Source organism: Ceratocystis lukuohia, assembly GCF_044167205.1.
Source record: "Ceratocystis lukuohia strain C4212 chromosome Unknown Supercontig4_pilon, whole genome shotgun sequence".
Lineage (NCBI taxonomy): Eukaryota > Fungi > Ascomycota > Sordariomycetes > Microascales > Ceratocystidaceae > Ceratocystis > Ceratocystis lukuohia.
In genome coordinates this window covers 846,314-867,275 of record NW_027263523.1, presented here as the reverse complement: position 1 = coordinate 867,275, position 20,962 = coordinate 846,314, and the positions used below count along the sequence as shown (strand labels likewise).

General features: G+C 50.8%; 6 protein-coding genes across 6 annotated transcripts; 4 read left to right on the top strand and 2 right to left on the bottom strand.

The window, feature by feature from the left end:
- Nucleotides 1-620: 620 nt before the first annotated feature.
- Nucleotides 621-2,645, bottom strand: HOO65_040235 (patatin-like phospholipase; the record flags this gene model as incomplete). The annotated part of the gene is made up of 2 exons (XM_071002689.1): nucleotides 621-2,019; nucleotides 2,104-2,645. 2 exons carry the CDS (start codon nucleotides 2,643-2,645, stop codon nucleotides 621-623), a joined length of 1,941 nt encoding a protein of 646 aa, XP_070859078.1.
- Nucleotides 2,646-6,323: 3,678 nt separating this feature from the next.
- Nucleotides 6,324-9,427, top strand: HOO65_040234 (C2H2 finger domain-containing protein; the record flags this gene model as incomplete). The annotated part of the gene is made up of 3 exons (XM_071002551.1): nucleotides 6,324-6,413; nucleotides 6,741-7,132; nucleotides 7,195-9,427. 3 exons carry the CDS (start codon nucleotides 6,324-6,326, stop codon nucleotides 9,425-9,427), a joined length of 2,715 nt encoding a protein of 904 aa, XP_070859077.1.
- Nucleotides 9,428-10,277: 850 nt separating this feature from the next.
- HOO65_040233 (uncharacterized protein) lies at nucleotides 10,278-11,711 on the top strand (the record flags this gene model as incomplete). Its single annotated transcript, XM_071000612.1, has 1 exon — nucleotides 10,278-11,711. The coding sequence occupies one exon, from the start codon at nucleotides 10,278-10,280 to the stop codon at nucleotides 11,709-11,711; it is 1,434 nt and encodes a 477-aa protein (XP_070859076.1).
- Nucleotides 11,712-12,421: 710 nt separating this feature from the next.
- HOO65_040232 (uncharacterized protein) lies at nucleotides 12,422-15,379 on the top strand (the record flags this gene model as incomplete). The annotated part of the gene is made up of 1 exon (XM_071000611.1): nucleotides 12,422-15,379. One exon carries the CDS (start codon nucleotides 12,422-12,424, stop codon nucleotides 15,377-15,379), a length of 2,958 nt encoding a protein of 985 aa, XP_070859075.1.
- Nucleotides 15,380-16,547: 1,168 nt separating this feature from the next.
- HOO65_040231 (Arrestin-related trafficking adapter 10) lies at nucleotides 16,548-18,338 on the top strand (the record flags this gene model as incomplete). Its single annotated transcript, XM_071000610.1, has 1 exon — nucleotides 16,548-18,338. The coding sequence occupies one exon, from the start codon at nucleotides 16,548-16,550 to the stop codon at nucleotides 18,336-18,338; it is 1,791 nt and encodes a 596-aa protein (XP_070859074.1).
- Nucleotides 18,339-18,604: 266 nt separating this feature from the next.
- On the bottom strand, nucleotides 18,605-20,676 carry HOO65_040230 (mfs quinate transporter; the record flags this gene model as incomplete). The annotated part of the gene is made up of 3 exons (XM_071002679.1): nucleotides 18,605-19,757; nucleotides 19,833-20,342; nucleotides 20,603-20,676. The coding sequence occupies 3 exons, from the start codon at nucleotides 20,674-20,676 to the stop codon at nucleotides 18,605-18,607; spliced, it is 1,737 nt and encodes a 578-aa protein (XP_070859073.1).
- Nucleotides 20,677-20,962: the final 286 nt, after the last annotated feature.

Below are 20,962 nucleotides of genomic sequence, written 5' to 3'. Positions count from 1 at the left end.
AAAAAAAATAATGAAAGAAAAAAAGGCCGAGACATTGTCTTTTTGGTTAAGCTTGACGTTAAGTGAGACACAAAGAGCTAAAAGGGTCTCGTGCGCCTGTGAAAGTTGCAGGGCGTCATGTGCTGCCAAGGCGGGGAAAGAAAGTCGGCTTTGCTCTGCCTTGAATTGTGGTTGGTTTATTACAGAAGGGGAGGTGAGGTGGCGGTTTCATACGGTTTATTCAATTTATTATTATTCATGTATTTTTTCTCCTTTTCTCTCTCATACTGTAGATCTGATCATGGCATTATCAATACAAAAGAAAAGACAAAAAGAAACAAAACAAAATCGCGTAATTTCGAGCCGTAAATTGGGTATCTTTCCCCCCTCTCTTTACCAAAGAGAAAATTTATGTTCCTATCATGAGAGGCTCATAAGCCAGAAATGCAGAAAATGAAGGCAGAAAAAAAGGAAAAAAGGCGGTAATCGTGAATGCATGGCATCTAATAAGATTGGATGTTTGAAACGAAACGTATCAATAGTACCAAGTCAGGCGAGACTTTTGGCGAGCAGCAGACGATGAAAAAGAGCCAGGTGACAGACACACATGCACATGGCTCTTGTCCATCATCTGACACTATTTACCGCTGGTACTGGGGCTTGCGATCCAAGTGCACCATAGGCGGATTTGGGTCATCGCTGTCGTCAGGATATGGTAATGTTGTGTAGTGTGGTCGAGAGCCTAGAAGCGCCGACTGTGGCCGGAAACCCGGCGGTGATTGATAGCCAGGGACTGGGGTTTTAGGCGGCCTTGGCGGGGGTTGGCTGATAATGGTCGACAGAGGAATAGGGCCTTCGTTTCCGTAATCAGAGTTAATAGTGTAAGTGCGAGTATAGTTGTAGGCTGGGATGTGTCCCGGGCTTGGCCCCTGGTTGTTGTGGCCACTACCAGGCTTTTTCATGGGCTGTTCATCCGGCGACACGATGGCGATCATGTCGGAGCCATTGTTGGTGCGGTAGTTTTGTGGCGTCAGTGGTAGCGGGACAAGCCGATCGGGATCATCCATGTGGCATGCAGAGAAATGTGGTGAGGAGACGGGTGATTGTGGCACGGCTAAGCTATGCGGTGAGCTGGGCGAATATGCCGGGGGGTAGGTACGATCAGCAGAGCTACGCCGAGAGCTGATGCGGAAGTTGGCACCACTGTCGGCGCCTGACTCAAACGACTTTTGGCTTGGGGCTGGGCTGGAGTCCAACGCGCCCCACGAGTTTGGCACCTCAGCCGGCAGCTCCATAACGTTGGGCGGAGCTTCATCGAAAGGCGTAACAGGAGAAAGGTTCGGATTAAGGAGGTCGTTCCCAACTTTGCTAACAGGCCTAGTGTTGAAGGCAGCAGCGTCTAGATTCTGTCTGTGTCGTTGGACTGCCCTGCCAATGCCTGCAAGCTTTGAGGCGGCATTGACGAGCATCTTGCGCTCGGTCACGTTCGAAAGGTAGCGGCGGGTGCCAGTGCTGATATCGGCCAAACGGTTCCACTCGTTCATCCCAAATTCGCCAACTCCAACCTCAACATTGAAACGGTAGTAGTTTTCGATATTTACCCCGCGCCGCGGCAGGTGTTCTCGGATCATGCGTTCGTGGATTCTTTCGCAGTTTTCAATCTGGGCTGCCATTCTGCGCTGCACTTCGGCAAACTCGCCCAAAAATCCATCGTACCACTGATGCTTGGGGATGCTAGACTTGGGGCGTTTACCAGTGCCTACGCTGACGAAGATTCCAACGTCTCGCCCAGGCCATTCATTGACCAAGGCCTCATCTAGAGCCTCGGCAGACGGATTGAAGATGCCACTGCCGTCGTCGTGGAAACAGGACTGGCCGATTTGGATAGGCTTGAAAGCGATGCCAATAGCACACGTGGCGCGACCGGCTTCCCAGATTTTGCAGTTAAACTCCGGTGCTGGCCCGCCTCGGGAGTCATATGATCGTAGCATCGCGGCTGAGTTACCTCTTGAGGCACCTTTATACACGGCAGTAACAGCACTAATGGAACAAAAGGTTAGCACGATCGGGCTTGCCAAGATATGGGGGGGGGGGGGGCGAATGTAAATCAATTAGCGAACTTACGTTTTTGTTCGGTTTTCACGGCTATCATACAATCGTGCCGATGCATTGCCGTAATGCCGCATAGCACTGCGGTAAGGGATCTGGGGCTGGACGTTTTGGCCGCGAGCGCTGAAGCTCACTACGCTAGCGTTGCTAGCATGCCGGCTAGGGACTGTACTGCCCTTGGTAGAATCGGAGGATGACGGAGGCGGAGCGGGCTCTGAGCCGTCGTTGCCTTCAGAAATACTGGCGGTGTGTTCCTTGACAGCAGCGCGTATGGCTTCCTCGAGTTTAGAGGCTTTAAAGATGGTTGAGCGAAATGGAATGCCGGCAATTGTTTTATCGGTTTCGAAAACCATGCGGGTCAAACTGGCATACAGTTCTTTGCATGTTTCTAGATCAAGGCGCAAACGGCCAAGCATCAGCGCAATCAAGCCGCCGGTGCCAGTACCAACAATCAGATCGAAGTGATCAGCGGGTTTAGGGATTTCATGTCGTCGGGGGGCACGGCCGTGGGACTCGACAAAGGTGCGATGCATGAGGTCTTGGATGATGATGAGCATGGAGTAGCCTCGCACTCCACCGCCGTCTGAGGGGGCGAGTCTAGGTTAGCAAAGGAGATACGGCAAAGCGACGGATGGGAAAGCCAGACAAAGGCAAAGAGGTCGTACCAAGAGATAGAATGCGAAGCGGGGGACCCTTTGTGGTGTCCCGCCGCCGAACTGAGGATGCCATGTAGACGAACGATGGGGAGAGATAGATAGGATAGGGTGAAAGATGAAGGGCGACAAGGACGAGCAAAAAAACGCGGGGAAGAAATTGGTAGTGACGTAGGTGCTCGCTTTGAGTAAAGCCTGATAGCTAAAGTTATGTCAGGTTGGCGGACCGGGCGTTTTTGAGTTGGGCTTGTTGGCGTTTGGTTAGAGCTTTGGTTGGTATGTCGTGAATGAATAAATGTTAAAGCAGCAGAAAAGGGAAAAGAGACGGCAAGGAAAAAATGGAAAGGGAGGGAGATGAATACGAGATGGGGAATGGGAGGGAGCAAAAAAGAATTGTGCGAAATATGCGGCAAGCAAAATAAGTAGAAGAAAAGGAAGAGTAAGAGGAGCAAGAAGAGCAAGAAGAGCAAGAAGACAAAGAGCGAGTTACAGCGGCACAGGCGAGACTAGGTCAGTATAAGTAGTCACCATAAAGTACAGTAGTTGCATCACTAGAGTTCAAGCCACAGCATACAAGCATACGGGGCAACTACCCTGCTCAGGATGGACAAGGGCAAAAGTCCGCATCTTGGCTTCCCCTCGTTCCCTAAAACAAATCTCTAGTGAATGCTTTGCCGCAGGTAGCTTGTTTTTCTTATTTTTTTTCTCTCTTTTCTTATCTCTTTTTATTTTTTCCCTTCTTTTTTTTCTCCCCTTTTTGCCTCTTTTTTGCGTATTTCTTTTCTCCTTCGCTAGTAACCTCTCCTTGGCCTCTCTCGGGCGCGGGTGTACGGCCCGGGGGGCTGCATTCTAGCTATTGCCCTTACTAAGGCTAAATCTTGCTCCCAACAAGAGCCAATGCAATACCCACACTAAATAGCCAACAATGGAAGGGCCAAAGACCCCCGGTCTTGAGTAAAATGCACACCTTCCTTGCGTCACCACATCCGGCATAGAGCTTGCTTAATCTGGAGGCGAGAAGGCTTGTGACTTTGTTGTGACTTTGTTGTGACTTTCCCTTTTTTGCATCAGACGCCAACAGAAATCCAGAAAGAAAAGGAAACTAGGGGAAACCAGAGCCGGTCAGTCTAGCAGCACCGCCACAAGACAGGGACGAATGCAAGCAGGCAGACAAAAAGACGGAACGGTGGAGAAGCTACAATGTGTTTGTATGTATGCATGTATCTTCGTACCCAAACTGGCCACACTAATACTTGGCAGCTTGTGCGCATACTATACTTGCCCGGTTCGTGTCCACCAGGCACGTCATGTCAGCTTCAGTGTCTTTCTGTTATTTACCGGTCTAGCCAGATATGGCAGTCTCGATTTGAACCTACGCAGCTGCTGGCCTAGCGATCATAAAGCAAGATGGAGGCTGCATCGTGGGATACTGACATCATGGTCCCATTATACTCGGTTTTTACGCAGAGCGAGCTCCAAGAGGTTGTTCACATTCGCACACTAGAAAGGCCAGCGGAACCCAGTTGAGAAAGGAGGATGCGCGTACCTTTGTCGATCTCATCAATCGACGGGTTATCGGATGAGGGGGGTGGGCTGTAGTCGGCCCCCCCTCCCCCCTACACCGGCTTATCACCTGCGTGCACATGGGATTGATTAACTCTGCTAGCAGCGTGCCATTACTAACTCCCCACAGCTCTCTGGTGCAAGATTTTGGAGGGATTCGGGCGCAGGCAAATAGAGACCAGGCACCCAAATTTATAAACCACAGCAAGGCACACATACAACATGAACATGGCCTTAGGGCGGTTTACTGCTCCCAGAGGACAATCATTATGGTCTTTCTACTGGGATAGGCAAAATGTTTAACTCCGTCATAGGAGGACAGGGCGTGCCAAAAAGAGGGGTAGGCAAGTGTAGATGCGGCTATTGTAACTACGGCGTAGACCTGAGTCTGTCAGCTGCAGATAGCAATGAGGTGAGATGAAGCCCAGCTTATTTATTAACTTCATTTGTTTCGTGCTGCTTTTTCGTTTTTCGTTTTTCGTTTTACGTTTTGTTTTTTGTTTTCGCTTGCCCTTCGCTAATTCGTGTCTTTACTCTTTGCGCCCCCCCTCCCCGGAATAAAGCTCTTATGAGGCCTGCATATGCCCGCCGTCATCATGGGGTTAGAGGGGCGAAAGCAACAACAATACTTGCAATCGGCGGTTTGTGTCTCTAACAATGCAACGAGGCTAAGTAGTCATATGTCTGTAAGGTAAATTAACAGTATTCCGTGGTGTCCGCAAAACTTGGAAACAGATGCGGATGTCTTTATTGGTAAGCAGCTGATATTTACAGCCCGCCTAGCAATACATGAGACCTGTTCATATTTCCTCTCGCAAAAATCGACAGCCCCTAGCACCCATTAGTGCATTGCTACACAAGATAGCACAGCACAGCACAGCACAGCTTTGATCGCGACAAGCCAGTCAATGATAAATGGACGGGCATTGGCACAACATACATACATACATACATACATACAGTTAGATATCTGGAGGGCTGGGAACAGTACGTACCAGTAGTAACAGGCTCTCACGAAAGCAGCCTATGATTGGCTAAGACAGATGTCTTGTGGGTATCCGGGTGGGGAGCACGTGCTGCTGTCAAGGGTACGGAAAAGGCACAGCAAGAGTACCATGTACTTGTGCCTAAACGCTGCTGCACCCAAGTACCCTTCAAGTACCTGTGAGCCACCCTAACTCAGAGACTCTGGCTTTCCGCCGCTCGCTCTTTCTGATAGGGCCTCTGGTTGCAGGCTCTAACAAGTAGCTCTATCTTCCGCAGCCTTGTTACAGAAGGCAGGCTACTGCCCCTCTATTATAGCCTTCTGTCGCAAAAGAAACTTTAATTGTCCCAAACGTCCAGCGGTTTTGGCGCAGCCTTATTCGTCGTTCTCATCGCCCACCCCCTTCTTTACTCTTCCTCCCTCTCTTTCTTCTCTTTCTCTCTCTCTTTGCTGCGCACTCTCTTTTTTTCTCGCCATTGTGTGAAGCTATTCACTGCGATTTGCGTACGCATTATTTGCTCCTTTCTTCTTCTTCTTCGCTACGCGCTTTCATTAGTTCTACCCTTGATTTCATTACACACCCCCCCCCTCAAGGCTTCAAGGCTCCAAGGTCCCAAATCTTTCAATTCCTCAGCCTCACCTCGTTTTTGGAGACGCAAAGCCGTCATCGCCAAAACCCCCCCCCCCCCCCAGCCTTGACATCGGAGAGTGGGTGCTACCTTTTTCACCTTCACTTGCGATTTTTTTTTTCTTCCGCACTTGAAAAAAAAACCTTTTTTATTTTCACAGCGCTAAGCTTCTTCATTCCCCTTCTCGCAACGGCTAACCAGCCGATAAATTCTTATTCTTTACTGTCAACTTCGTTAAACACTCGCCTGACTTCTTGTACGGTGCACGCTGATTGATTGGTCCGTCACCCTCTTTCTGTCGCCCATAATCACCCGCCGCCCCCGTAACTCGGTTTCTAGACTCGCTGGCCACCAGCTCTTGAGCCATTTTTGTTTCTCCCGCCGTCCCTCCACTCCCTTGCCCTCATGGACCCTCCACAGAAACGGCGGAAGCTTGCGCCCAAGGTCCCACAACCGCCGTCCAGTAGTCCGTCACAGGCTAATTCGCACACTATCGTGAGTATATCTTTCTATTCAACTTCATAGAAGCATCTGATACTATGCACCTTGACCTTGCCTGTGTTCCCTCCTGTATGTGCACGCTGCAGTAGTAAACAAATTCATGTTTGGCGCGTGTCGATTGTCCGTTAGTTACGGAGGCCGCCATGTTTCACGCTCCATGCTTCATACTTGCCGGGTCGGCTATGCGTGAACCGACTCAAGATCTTGTTTGGTCCTGCCCATAAGCGTCGCAGATTACTTGCCTTGGCCACCACTTCTGGTGGTACAATCGCCTAGATAATCTTCCTCATTACTAACACTGCCCATCTCGTCCCTGCTTAGCCCGCTCCTGCTGCCGCCGCTGTTGCCGCCGAGACTGGCTCCGTCCCCGCCCGAGTTGAATTCGAGAGATTTGCCCGCCACCTCCAAGATGCTGCAATGATGATCCAGCGCTCAGCTGAACGTCCCAACTACACGAGCGTCTCAGCTCTGCTTGTGCGATGGGAAGATGACGTCGCTGCCGAAGACGACATTGTTGCTGTTGAAAAGGTTTTACGCGAACAATACTCTTTCGAGACTGAACAATGGCATATACCCTCTGTCGCCAACGCTAGCCTCAAGCTAGGTGTCCAGGTAACTGAGTTTCTCAAGAACTCCAAGCCCGACAGCCTCCTTATCTTTTACTACGCCGGCCATGGCTTTGTCGCGCCCGACGATCAAGTATACTGGGCCTGGTATGTCGAGCATCTCATTGGCAAGAACAAGAAACACCAGCATCTAGCTAACCGCTCAAAAGCAATACTAATGACGACTCCCCAAAACTCAAATGGGACGGTATTCGATATCTCTTTGAAGATTCCCAGTCCGATGTTCTCTTTCTCCTCGACACATGCATCGCCTCGGCCACTATACCTCCCCAGTCCGGTAATATGGGTGTGAAACAGGTTATTGCTGCCAATACCGCTGAATTCCGGGCCCGCGAGCCAGGCAAACGATCGTTCTCGTCATATCTATGCGAATCCCTCCATGTATTTGCGTCGACAAAAACTCCATTTTCTATTCAATCGTTGTATGAAGACGTCGTTGCCCGTCAAAGAGTCGACTTGTCCTCTAGCGCTCCTAACGGCGACATGGGTTTGAATACCGCTATAAGCGCTGCTACAGCAACTAACAACCCATCTACACCGGTTTGCTTTACGACCACACAAGGAAAATGGCCCAATGTCGTTCTGTCATCGGCTCTGGCAGATGGGGTTTCCCCTCCCTGCAATCTCTCGCAACTCAAAGTACCCAAGCCAGACCCCGAACAACCTCGTGCTGTGCCATCAAACTCGGCTGATAACCTGTCAATCACGCCTGAAGCCGTTGTGGAACTAAAGTTTGATGAGCCTCGCGTTCTAGCCTGCACTACGTTTGTGGGGGAGGCAAGCTCTGATATGACTTTTTTCAACACATGGCTAGCCGAGAGGCCTGAGATTGCCGACATGGTTGCTGTTGAAGCCATGTTTTTCGGCCCTCCTACTATGCTCCTTATTTCAATGGCGATGCCAATCTGGGAAGTAGTACGCCACGACAAAGTCTGCATATTCCTTGGCTATATTGGCTCCCACAATTTTGTGCACCTTTACCAAAATCTAGTTGGGTTTACCGGCTCCCGCCGTACACAGAACACAGTTTCCAAGGAAGTTGAGGATGGGCGAATTCTTCTGGAGGCGCACGAAGCCGCAAAGCGCAATAGTATAGTAGGCGAAGAAATAGCAGCTCCTGAAACCCCGTTCCGCAAAGTTACTCTGGCTCGCGAGGGCGCTACGGTCTCGTCCGACGATCCCATGCAAGAAGTCCATTACCAATCCAAGGATGATGTAGAGGAATCTGCTGAAATGAAAGAAGCTGCAGAACAGCTCAAGGCACTCAGCCATACCCGCCATCCTATACCAGATGCCACTCTTACACCACAGCAGCAAAACCGCCGTAGATCGACGCTACCGGATAGTGCCCCGGAGCGACGTGAGGATGGGCTTGAGCCTGAAATTAAGCAAGAGGAAACTCCCGAATCTGCCACGCGCCCAAAGGCGCAACGCCGATCCATCCCGAAAGCTGCACCACGTAATGACACACGATGCACACTCTGCAGTCACTTGCCATTTAAGGACTCTTCTTCCCTCCGCAAGCACATTGCTGCGGCTCACACGCGGCCGTTCCCTTGTGCCTTTTCCTTCGCAGGGTGTTCCAGCACCTTTGGCTCTAAAAATGAGTGGAAACGGCACATTGCGTCACAGCACCTGTGTCTTCAGTACTACCGCTGCTCAGCGTGTCCGGCTAGTGCAGCAGAGGGCAAATTCAATGAGTTCAATCGCAAGGATCTGTTCACGCAACATCTACGACGCATGCACGCGCCATTTGCCATTAAAAAGAATGCGGGAAAGGCCGATGCGCGCCTGCAGGCCGACTGGGAGGCGACAGTCAAGGAAATGCAGCAGTCATGTCTTGTGCAGCGACGGCTGCCGCCACAGCGCTCAGCCTGTCCTAAGGCCGACTGCCAGTCGATCTTTGAGGGCTCTACATCGTGGGATGAATGGACAGAGCATGTCGGTCGACACATGGAAAAAAGCGAAGCACAGGGCATGGGTATTGACCGAAATCTAGCAAAATGGGCGTTGGACGAGCGTATCATCGAGCGGGACGAAAATGGCGAGTACAAACTGGTGCCGGACGTCACTTACTCAGGGCGTCATCACGAGCACCACCACCAGCCCATCACACTACCCACTGTAGCGGCATCAACGACAGTGGCAGATGCTCCGTCGACTTCTGCATCGGTGGCAACAGGCAGCGGAGCGGGGCGCGCTATTGCACTAGACTCTCCAACTTCCGTAGCAGGAGGTGCGACTGGACCGGGGTCTGGAGCGGCAGTAGCTGCAGTCGCTGCGGTGGCCGGATCGTCACCCTCAGACCAGAAGCGGAAGCGATCGGATTGGCGTGGTGAGCTGGTGCCACTAGGCTCCATGGAGATTGACGAGGGTGCGTAGGGTGTGGAGAGGGCGAGGCACTTGCTGTGTATTGCATAGTGTTCTTTTTTTGTGCTGCTTTTTTGTCCGTGTGTTCCGCGATGGTTTTGGGGTTTTGTCTTCAGGGTTTTTTTTTTTTCCACTAAGAGGGTTCCTGCTATCAGTTATGCTTCATACCCATATTGTTTTCCTTCTCTTTTGTTTTTGTTCTTCGTCATTTTTGCTGCTTTTTAAAATACGTGATATCCTTTTCCCCTGGCTAAAAACTGATGCCCAGCATCACATGGATGATACGCATGACTATGACGTATATAACGCTATCAGTGTTCGTGTGTGTGGTTGGTTAGGTAGTTGCGACCTAAACTAGACCCTCAGTTTGTTGCCCCACCTCTCTTCTCGGGACTGGCGTAAATAGCGCGGTATTGTGGCTAAGATTGATAGCCTACAACACCCTTTTGCTGTGTTTGCTTCATTGCCCACTGACTCAAGGAAGGGATAGACAACAGGCCACAGGCAAGGGCAGGGAGGGGCATTGAGATTGGTAAGCCTATGGAGGAGAACGAAGCGCCTTCTTTGAATAGGCTAGCTTAGCTGTAAAAAAGTCAGTATGAACGATCACCATATTGATGACGACAAACCCCCTTTATGCTTTTCATGAGTCTTGTATTTGTATTTTTTCGTCATTGCTCAGGGCTAAATCTTCGCTTAGTAGATGAGCAAATAAGCCTGTACTTTCTTCCTTTTCGGATCGCCTTTTTTTTTTTTTTCTTCCCAACTTAAATCCTCTCCCTTCTATATTATCCTTGGCAATAATTGTTGTGACATACAGTCTGGATTGTGCAAAGACTCAATTCATATACCATCATATGCCATGCCGCCATCGTCAGACAGGCGAAAGAGACCAGGCGCTAAATCGATAGATGAGCCGCTCAAGCTTCAGGACCGCGAGATTGCAGAGTCAAATAAGACACTAGCTTTTTTCTTGGGTGGTCGACGACGAGCGCAACCATGGGCATCACAGAGCCTAAGACCAGCTAGTAATTCGGCCTCTCTTAGACGACGGCGGTCTCGAGGAGTAGATACGCAAACTCAGACTGATGTCAGCGCACCGAACACCGGAATCGGGAACGGCGTTGCGGTCCCAACATCTGAATCGCCTACTCGCGCTGAAGCCCAAATTCAGGCCCCAATAGCCCTTCTAGATCCCAGGCCTAACGCGTCCCGCAATCCAACTACGACAGGCCCTATCCACAGCGTTGGTCCTAGGGCCAACTGCAGTCGCGATCCCACACATGCGTCCTATGCAACAGGGCAAACTTCTACTTCATCAAATGCGCCAGAGGCTACCACAGCGTCGGGCCCTACACCATCGCCCATACGAAGATTAACTAGGTTTTGTAGCCAGCCTCACACGTCCAGACAAAGGACATTCGCAGTAACCAAAAACTCTACCGACACTTGCCTTGCACAACATAGACACCCCGGCTTCAACAGAAACGGAAATGTGGGCGACAAGCTTGAAATTTTGACACCCACACATCATGCAGCAAAGAACAGCGAAAACAATCATGGTCTGGAATCCCATCACCCCTCACAGCCAATCAACCATCACGTAAGAAATCATTCAGCAGAGGATCCCGCCCTGCCCAGGTTGCCATCTGGAGCCCAAAATACTTTTGATCACAACGACAGAGGCAGCAACAACAGTAGAAATCTTTCTCAACATCATGACTCTAGCCTCAATCCATTCTCGCCTAGCAGCCAATCAACCTACCAACCTCTACACTCTACGGCGCCTAATCCTGGGGCTGCATCTAACCCCAGTGGCCCTATGCCACCTCGAAATGCGCCTTCTTTCAAGCCAAGTGAGCCCAACAGTCAGAACCTAACCGCCACTGTCACCTCGCCGACAGCTTCACCCCATGCCAGGATTCAATCAGCCTCTCCCAACGAAGCCACACCAACAGAACCTTCGCATGCGAATTTAGATGCTGTGGAAATTATCCTGAGTTCGCCCCAGATTCTAGCTGAAGCCCGCAACCAAGACCCCCAGCCTAACGCAATATCCGATGCGTATGTAGCTCTTTCTCCTGCTCCCACCATGAAGGAAAATTCTGTACCAGCCGCTAACTCACTGCTTCCCCCTCCCCCATTAGAATGCCCCCAAATCCTGCCGACGCCTTCACTCAACTCCAGACTATTGCAGCCGCCGCACTCACCCATGATGATGCTAGTAAAACTAATGCGGACAGTGGCCGGACTTCTCTACGCAGAAAACGTGCGTATGTGTCGCTTGAACCATTAGCGAAACGGTCGTGTTCCCGCTCAGAGTCGCAACAGGAGTCTGTAATCTGTGCCCCCGTGCCAACCGAAGCTAGGGCTACCGCCCCGACTATAACCATGTCTATGTCTTCTGTCTCTGCCCCAACAACCACAGCGCCACTCTCAGCCCAGACTCTAGTTCCAAGTTCAATCCCAACGACAAACACTCCTACAGCCCCTCCCCAAGCCACTGGCTCTTTCTTTTCTCTTGATTGGGACGACATAGAGTGGAGGCAGAGAGTATGTGAGCAAAACAATCGCTATAATTCGTCTGTCATGGTTGCCGGCAGGCTCTCACTGCTTCGCAACGCTGTTGCAAGTCGTGATGTATTCTACCTAGTTCTTCATCAGATATTTTCTCTCACGCACGTTAACATGGGCTTTGCATCAAATTTATTGGGCATTCCTAAGCATGAAATGACCCTGATTATCAGGATCATTTCTAGCATATTATGCTCGAACTCTGATATTGACCCAAACTTTCATTTATTTTCCCTTTCATTCCCATTGCCCTGGTTCAAGATGGCGCTAGAGGATCTACCGAAGGAGGTCAGCAAAGCGATTCGTGCAATACCTCGTTTCCTTGTCCGAATATCCACACAGTACCCCAAGATGTTTAGTCACTCAAAAGCGCGGGGATATCCTTTATTGCCCCGTGAACTATCCTGGGGCCTTCTACTGCCGTCAGCAACCATGCTCCGCGCCATCTACTGCTCAAATTGCCGCACGCTGGGGATCATAGATAACCACTCAAACTTGCCCCAGATTCTCGTCACTTTGAGAGCGCAGATGACGGCAAGGTTTCTTTTATGTCTCCAAATTGAAAAAAACCCCCAATTCACGCCCGCCGATCTCAAAGACGCAGAGGTCAAGGCCATTGATCATATGAAACTTTGCGTCAAGGCCTACGCAGAATTCTTACAGAACAATAACATTCCGCCGCCATCGACTGTGGTGCCGACACCACCAACCCTAATGTCTACAGTGGCCGGTACGTCACCAACACTGACCATCCCATCTTTTGCAACTACAGCTGTCTCAGCAATGGCTACAAACCCACACTCCAGTTCTAGTTACGCAAGCCATATACCCGGGTTCCATTCCCCCACTATGAGCCAATGGAGAGGGCCAGCGATAGCATCTGCGGGGCCAACGCCCATCACACCAGGAGGCGAACAAATGACTTCTTCACCGCTGATACCCAGCATAACCGCGGCCACCTACCAAGCGGGCTCCTCACACTTATCGCTCGCCCCTCAATTTAGTACTACGTCACAACCTACTTTGTCCCAGCCAACATGGAATGCGGCGGCACCTTTTGCACCTGGGTCTAGGCCTGATCTGCTCCAGCCTCGGCTCCAGCCCCAGCTCCAACCCCAGCTCCGGCCCCAGCTCCAGCCCCAGCTCCAGCCCCAGCTCCAGCCCCAGCTCCAGCCCCAGCTCCAGCCCCAGCTCCAACCCCAGCTCCAACCCCAACTCCGGCCCCAGCTCCAACCCCAACTCCAGCCCCAGCTCCAACCCCAGCTCCGGCCCCAGCCCCAGCCTCAGGCTCAAGCGTTCGCTCAGGCTCAGCCCCGGGTCCGGCCGGCACAGTCACAAACACAGATGTTGGCTCAGATTCAAACTCGGCTTCGGGCTCAGGCTCAGATTTCGCCCCGGGGCCGGACTCGGACTCAGACTCTAGATCAGACTCGGGGACAGAGGCAGACTATGTATCCAAATGAACAGACACATACACCACAACAACAGCACTATTTGAATCAAGAGCGGCAGTTGGTTCAGGGACGACCGCAGACAGAATGGCAGCAACAACAGCAACGGCCGTTGCAGCGGACAGAAACCCATCCCCCTTTGCTACAGGCAAACCCCAGGCTTCTCTCAAATCAGCTTGGCTCTACACCGCTAAGTTTACCTGCCTCACAGCAAAACCAAGCAGCTATCTCCGCGACCAATACTCTTGCTGCTGGTATACCTAGCAACACGCCGTCCCATGGTAATCAACAGGCTCGCTATAATGTCGATGCTCGGTCGCAGCCACAACTACAACCCCAGCAGCAAGCACAGCTTGAAATTCCATCCACTCGCTCACAACCGTATCAGGCCCAAAATCATCATAATAGAGCCCAACAACACCAACACCATCCCACTCGGCCTGTGCCAAACCCACAAGCACAAGCATTACCCAGCGAATTTCAACCTTTGCAAGTTGCCCAAAATCAACCTCAGCGGCAATACTTACAGCCCTTACAACACCCGAATGCTTCTACCAGTATCGCCTCTACATCAAATGCTCCATCTAGCGACATGGCGGTGGCGGCCTCGAATTCTATGGCGCCGCCACGAGCTCCAGATAAACTACAACGACTTCTTCTCCCTACGTCAAACGTCAGGATTCATCCGAATCTGTACCCCGTAAATGATTATCTAGCCATGCAGGCCGCTTGCCATAATGCAATTGCCATGCCTCCTATTATGCAGCTAGGTTATGAGCCGACAATGGCACGTACGACGCATCTCCAGTATGCCAGCGGCTTTGCCTATCCGCCCACATTGATCGAAAAGATATGTATAATCGACAATGCGCTGTTCTCCATATCCGCCAACGATCTACACAAGCTAGCCAGACACCAACCAGCACCGGGCTTCCGTCAGCTCAAAATCCGCAAGTACCAAGCGGGCTCCCTGACTTTGCGCATGCGCATGTGCTATTTCCCTAATTCCCATAAAGGCGAAATTAGCCTGGAGGATTGGCTGGCTGCAAAACACGTGTGGCCCACGCTTATGACAATCAAGCTCAACGGAAACATACAGACAAACGTTGGCCGCAAGGAGGTATTTCACCACGATCTTCCATTAGACATAACCAACCTCGTTGTGGAGGGCATGAATGAGCTCTCCGTTGGCTATTTCCAGAAGAAGGCTGGCTTTGAACTGTACTACGCTATTGAATTTGTGGAGATAGAGACACACCATACTCTCCACGATCGAATCCTCAACCACCAGGCTCTTCCAGTGGCAACCACCATGGAAACTATTGTCAGTCGTCTGACCGCTACACAGGACGATGATATTGTAGCCTCAGAAGAGATGGTTATCAGTCTCCGCGACCCTTTCAGCACGCAGATTCTCAAACACCCTGTTCGTGGCATAAAATGCTCTCATTTAGAGTGTTTCGATCTTTACACTTGGCTGACAACACGGCCTATCGTCCGGAAATGCAGCCTGGTTACCGGCCAGCCGTGCACATCCGAAAATCTATGTGGACTTTGTCAACGCCGACCTAAGAGTGTGCTAGAATCGCCGCCATCCAATCCCGACCGGTGGAGTTGTCCAGTCTATGGCTGCTCGGAGGATGCAAGCCCAAAGAACCTACGACTAGATATGTTCCTCTTGGGTGTATGTTCAGAAATTCCGGCTAGTGATGATGTCCAGGCTGTGGTCGTGGATAAGCAAGGGAATACCAAACTTAAGTTTGCTACAATGGACGAAGCCACAAACCAACCCCGGTCACTACGCAAGGGCAGGCCACAGCCATCGACAGGCTCGGATATAGCTAAATCTCAGGACACGACCTATACTGGGGGTAGAGATGAGTCGCAGGGCGAAACCACTGCTCAAGAGCCAGTTGTGATCGATCTAGATTTGGATTAAAAGAGAGGTGCAGAAATACTCGAATATTCAAAATACTAACCCAAGTTTTAAGATAGCAAACTAAAAAAATCTAAAATCTAATACTGTGTCTATTTCTAGTGTGTAGGCTTAGCCTCCCTCGGACTAAAATCATCTCACGTGTTTTAGCAAATGAAAGACTGATATCACTGATCACGATCTTACGGGTCATGTTATCAAACCCTAAACCCTCAGTCTCAGGACCCTTATTTATGAATATCGTGATCTTAAAACCAAATCCTTTAGCCACAGCAAAGTAATTGCCTGACTCCAGTAGACAGCACTCTCTAGATGATGAGGGACTATCAGTTGGTTGTCACCCCTGTTTTTAGCCATGGAGAAAAATTCGAATTGCTTGCCTTCCTTTTTTGACTTGTACCGAAAAATTCTTCTCTTGACTTTTCTTTGTGAATTTGCCATGATATTCTTTCTTGCCCAAGACATGATTCAATCCATTTCGTTGGCTGGCTCTTTACTTTGATTCGTCTTATTTTCTTTGTGCTTCCGCCTGTTCAGCTTCTTTTGCTCTACTCCCTATCAAACAAGATCAATAAGCCACCTAGCAACGATCCCCTCCTTCTGATCTGTTCGATCCGCTTCAGCTTCGCTTCCTCCCCCCCCCCTCTTTTAGCAGTCTATAGCTTTAGAGCTATCCGACCTTGGGCCAGAAAAGCCGGCGTCATACGTCATCGCCTTGGTGGCTTTGCCTATGCAAATTAACTTTTCTGCCTGCGCGGTCTTACTAAGACAGGGCAAGCCACAGCAAAACAGCACAGGGCAGGCATAGTCTTGGCGGCAAGACAAGTTGCCGAAACAAGGACTGTATATCTTTTTTGTTTGTTCGCCTGTTTGGTTTCCCCATTGGGGCTCAAGCTTTGCTAGCCCTTACTTTGACTTCGCCTTCTTCGTGACTTTGTTTAGGCTTTTCTCTCTTTTCATCCTCTCAACAGATAATCGTTGTCTTGGCTCATTCACGCGTTGCTTAAAAAGGCATCCTTGGAGGATCTCTATAGCTTGATTTACCTTTGAAAGACAAGGTCGTCATACTTTTTTTCCTTTTTTTTTTTTAAAAAAAAATCCTCTACGTTGTTCTTTCTTCATCACCCACCAGGATACCAGCTACTACTGGTGTCTGGCTCCCCTCCCCGTCATGTCCGCCCGAATAATCCTCGATAACCCGCCCGAATTTTACACGAATCTCGACACCATCAGCGGCCGCATCCAACTTATACTCAACCGCGCAGAGCTCGTTGGCGCTGTAATTGCTAAACTTGAAGGGGAAGCTATCACTTCCTTTGGTCCTGCTTCCCAACAAGTCGACAAATACGGCCATTATGCAGAATCTCGACGGTCCTCGTCCGGCGGCATTCCCATCGAGACTCACAAAATTCTATACAAGGTGCAGCAAGCTTTTCCACCCAATGATCCGATGACTGGCACCTCTCCAGGCTCCGTCATGTTAAATCGCGGCATGCACGAGTTTCCCTTTCAGTTTCGCTTGCCCTTCAACAATGCCTGCAGCGACTCGGCTGCCATGGCGTCGCTAGGTGGCCTTGCTGGCGTCGGTGGCTTTGGCTCCGGTTTGCGCGTCATGGATGGCAGCAAGCAGTTGTTCCTCCGTCACGTCCTTAAAACCCTTCCGCCGTCACTCAACGGTCTATCCAGTGCTGCCGAGGTGCGCTACTACGTCAAAGTCACGGTGCAGCGCCCTGGCTTGCTGAAAGAGAACTGGCGATCGTTGGTTGGCTTCCGCTTCATGCCCATGGAGCAGCCGCGAAAACCCCCGGCGTCATCCATGATGTACGCCCGACGGCCGTTTGTTTTTTCCCAGCGCCCGAATAACCCAGCCAATGCAAAGAAGAAGAAGTCAAAGACTACCATTGCTGGGGACGCTAGCCAAGCAGATTTAGAGCTCGATTTGGCAAATACCCAGCAACCAACTATCGAGATTTCAGCTCTACTTCCACATCCGGCTATATTGACATGCAACAAGCCTGTGCCATTGCGGATCGTGGCTACTAAGAAAACGCAGTTTACGGAGCCCGTATATCTCGTTGCTTTTGAGTTGGTCCTACTTGGCTTAACACACATCCGATGCCATGACTTCAAGATGACAGATCCCCACCGCTGGGTTGTTTGCGCTACTTCAGGGCTATCTATACCTGTGACTACAAATCCAAATGCCGAAGTTGGGACCGAATTCGTTCTCCCCGATAATCTCTGGAAGCACATACCGTTACCTAACACGGTACATCCGGCTTTTGTAACGTGTAATATTTCACGCACTTACGAACTCGAGGTCCGCCTGGGCCTAAGCCGCGATAAGCCAGGGACGCCAGAATCATCGAGCACGGGGAGCACATTTACCAGCATATTCAGGAATTCAGGTATAAAAGAACAGGACCAGCTTAAGATCCCCGCGGACACCATATTTCTACCCCTGCGCTTCAACAATATAGATGTCTATTCAGGGATAGCGCCTCCTCCACAACTCCTCAGTGAAATTCAGCGTCGCCAAAGCCAGATGCAGCGACCGCCTCCGCATCCCACACATCCGGTAGGAGCTGTATTTGCTTCGCCTGCGCATAACTATGGCGGCATGCCTGGTGGCATGCCTGGTGGCTGGCCAGGTGCTGGTAGAGGCGGACCGATGTTTGCTAGCCCCCCTCTACCTCCCCGTAGGCCGAATCAGGGCCAGGCTGTTGATCCACGGATAGCAATGGCGGCGGCATCGCATGACCCTTTGTACCCGCCACAAATGGGGACGCCGGCGGCTGCGACCTTTGAAGAAGCACCCCCCAGCTATGAAGAGGCTTTGGCAGATGCAGTGGCTGGTCCGTTTGAGAACAATAGCTCTCGGCCGGCATATAGTGGGACGACTGATGTCAATGCATCAAATCAGGCGACAGAAGCTAACGGGAAAAGAGCAGGGAGTGAATAGACTTGATAGGAGGGCAGATGGTTGATTTTTCTTTTTTCTTTTTTTCTTTTCATGGTCATGGCGCTATCGGCTCGTCCCCCTGTAGGCGACATGCCCTGATTGACAGATTACGCACGTGGTGACATTTGTCTTTCGTGCACATGAATGAATACGAAGAAGACGCCCACTTTTGTTCCTGTGGCCAAGTTTTACGCTAATTATATTTAATTACATTAACTTATGGGCGGCTTTCGCTTCCTACAGTTAGCGCGTCTCTCCTCGCCTCCTCATGCCTTGGAGTTGACATTGGCTTCAACAACCTCGATCCTGTGGGTTTTGGGTCCCTTTTCATCCTCAATCACCTCGACCTCGTAGACGTCCTTGCACACGGCACGATCCTTCTCATCAATAGCTTGCATCGCAGCCTCTCTTCCCTTCCGGCCAATTTTCCACCAGGGCAGCTCAAAGACGGCGTCAATGGCTTCGAGCGGTAGACCAGCCAATTCGGGGATAAAGAAGTACACCCACAGGAAGCCAATTGCGGTAACGACGACAAAGAAGAACATCGTTCCGTACTCCGTCATGCCTACGAACATGTGGGGCACGGCCTTGGAGTTGCCATATTGGTTTGCAAAGTGCACTGTCATGGCAATACTACCACCCACGGCACGCAGACGGATGGGGTAGATCTCGGAGTTGATTAGGTACTGGATGCTGTTCCAGCCTAGGGCCCAACCAAAGCCGCTGATGTAGATCATCACGATAGCTCCCATAGCGGCGCGCTTCTGCGAGCTTGATTGGTGCGAACCCTCGACGCTAGCCTCCTTGTCGATAACCAGGAACAAAGCCATGTAGAACATGGACAAGAGCTGCAGCGAGATCCCCGTGAGAAGCGACCGTCGGCGGCCAATAAAATCAATCAGCACAAACGCGCAGAGCATAGAGCTCACAAACTTGACCACGCCAAAAATAGCAGTCGCAAACAGCTTTTCGTTGCTGCCGCTAACGCCCATCATGGCAAAGTACTCGGGCGCATAGATGGTGATGCTGCTTGCCCCACTCCACTGACTGAGGAACTGGACTGCCATACTAAGACCCAAACGGCTACGGTTTGCCGGCTTGGTCACAAGCTCACGCAAGAGAGTCAGGACAGATGAGCCCTCCTTTGCGTTTTCTTCAATAGCGACACTGGCCTGGATATCGGCCATTTCGGACTCAATGTCCGGGTGGTCGGTTGGCAAGCCACGCAGGCGGCTAAGATTGGCGCGAGCAGCGCTAGTGCGATGGACTTTGGCGAGCCAACGCGGCGACTCGACAGCAAAGAATGAGCCGAAAAGGATGATGGACCCGAACATCAAATGCACCGAGTTTGGAACTAGCCATTGTGCCTTGGAAGAGTCAGAGATGTGCAGCGAGCAACCCCAGGAGGCGAAGTAGGCACTAAGCATACCGGGTATGAGAAGTTAGTTAGAGACCTTGGGAGCGGGAGAGAATGCAAAACAAAAGCCAACTCACATCATGATTCCCAAATACACAAAGCCGCTGAAAATCGTCACACACAGCCCACGGATGGCCGGCGGAGCGACCTCGGCCAAGTATGTGGGACCAACCACCGTCGTCTGGCCAACTCCAATGCCAGCGATGAACCGACCGACATACACCATGCCAAGACTGCCCGTCCGCGAAGCAGCAAGAAAAATCGAGATGCCTGCCATCCAGACCAGGCACAGCTCACGGGAAGCCCAGAGACGGCCTAGGCGATCTGTCACGTAGAAAGCCAGTACAGCGCCGAGAATGGAGCCCAGCTGCAGCATTGAGGTGATGTTAGACAGGCGATCAGCGCGCTGGGAGGCGCTGAGATCTGTTGATTCAAGATCAAAAAGCCCAATAAAGGAGGGCAGGGTGACGGTGGTACCAATCAGGCCCTCGTCGAGGCCACGGGACGAGCCCATAAGGCCGAAGCTGCGAGAATAGAGAAAGGCGGTGTTAGTTGGACATTCACCATAGGATTCCAGTGTGGGGTAGCTAGATTTAGGATTTTAGAAGACCTGCAGTAATTTTGCTGCTTCTCCAAATATGCCTTCAAGAGCCGCTCCTTCCCCTCAATTCAAATCTGGGCAACAGCCGAAAAAGAAATATGGAGGCAACAACGGAACAAAAAAATAAGAAAAGAAGGAACCAGAAACGAAAATAAAAAAAAGCCAAGAAAAGAGCGAACAAGACTTCCTGCTGGCACTTCCAAGGAAACTACCAACTAAGACTAACACATGTCAACGGCAACTTACATAAGCAAAGCATAGGCAATGTTCCAATTGAAGCACGCCTTGATCGTTTGAAACTGCAGCTTTCCAAGAGGCATTTTGGTAAAGATAGGCAAGGTAAGGATAGAGAAAGAGGCACTCTGGAAAAAAGGAAAGAAACTTGACCAACAGCAGGTAGCAGCCGCCTGCGCGCTTTATACTTTTGCCCAAGCCGGCCCAGGGCAACAAGCAACGGGAGCAAGACAGTGCCAAAAGAAAAGGCTCCGTAGGGACTTGTTCTTAAAGCCGGTCCATATCAAGGTTAAATAAATGATAGCCGCTAAACAATAGAGCCGATCTAGTTTTCCCACCCTAATGCTAGTTTTAGCTCCCCCCCATTAAAGC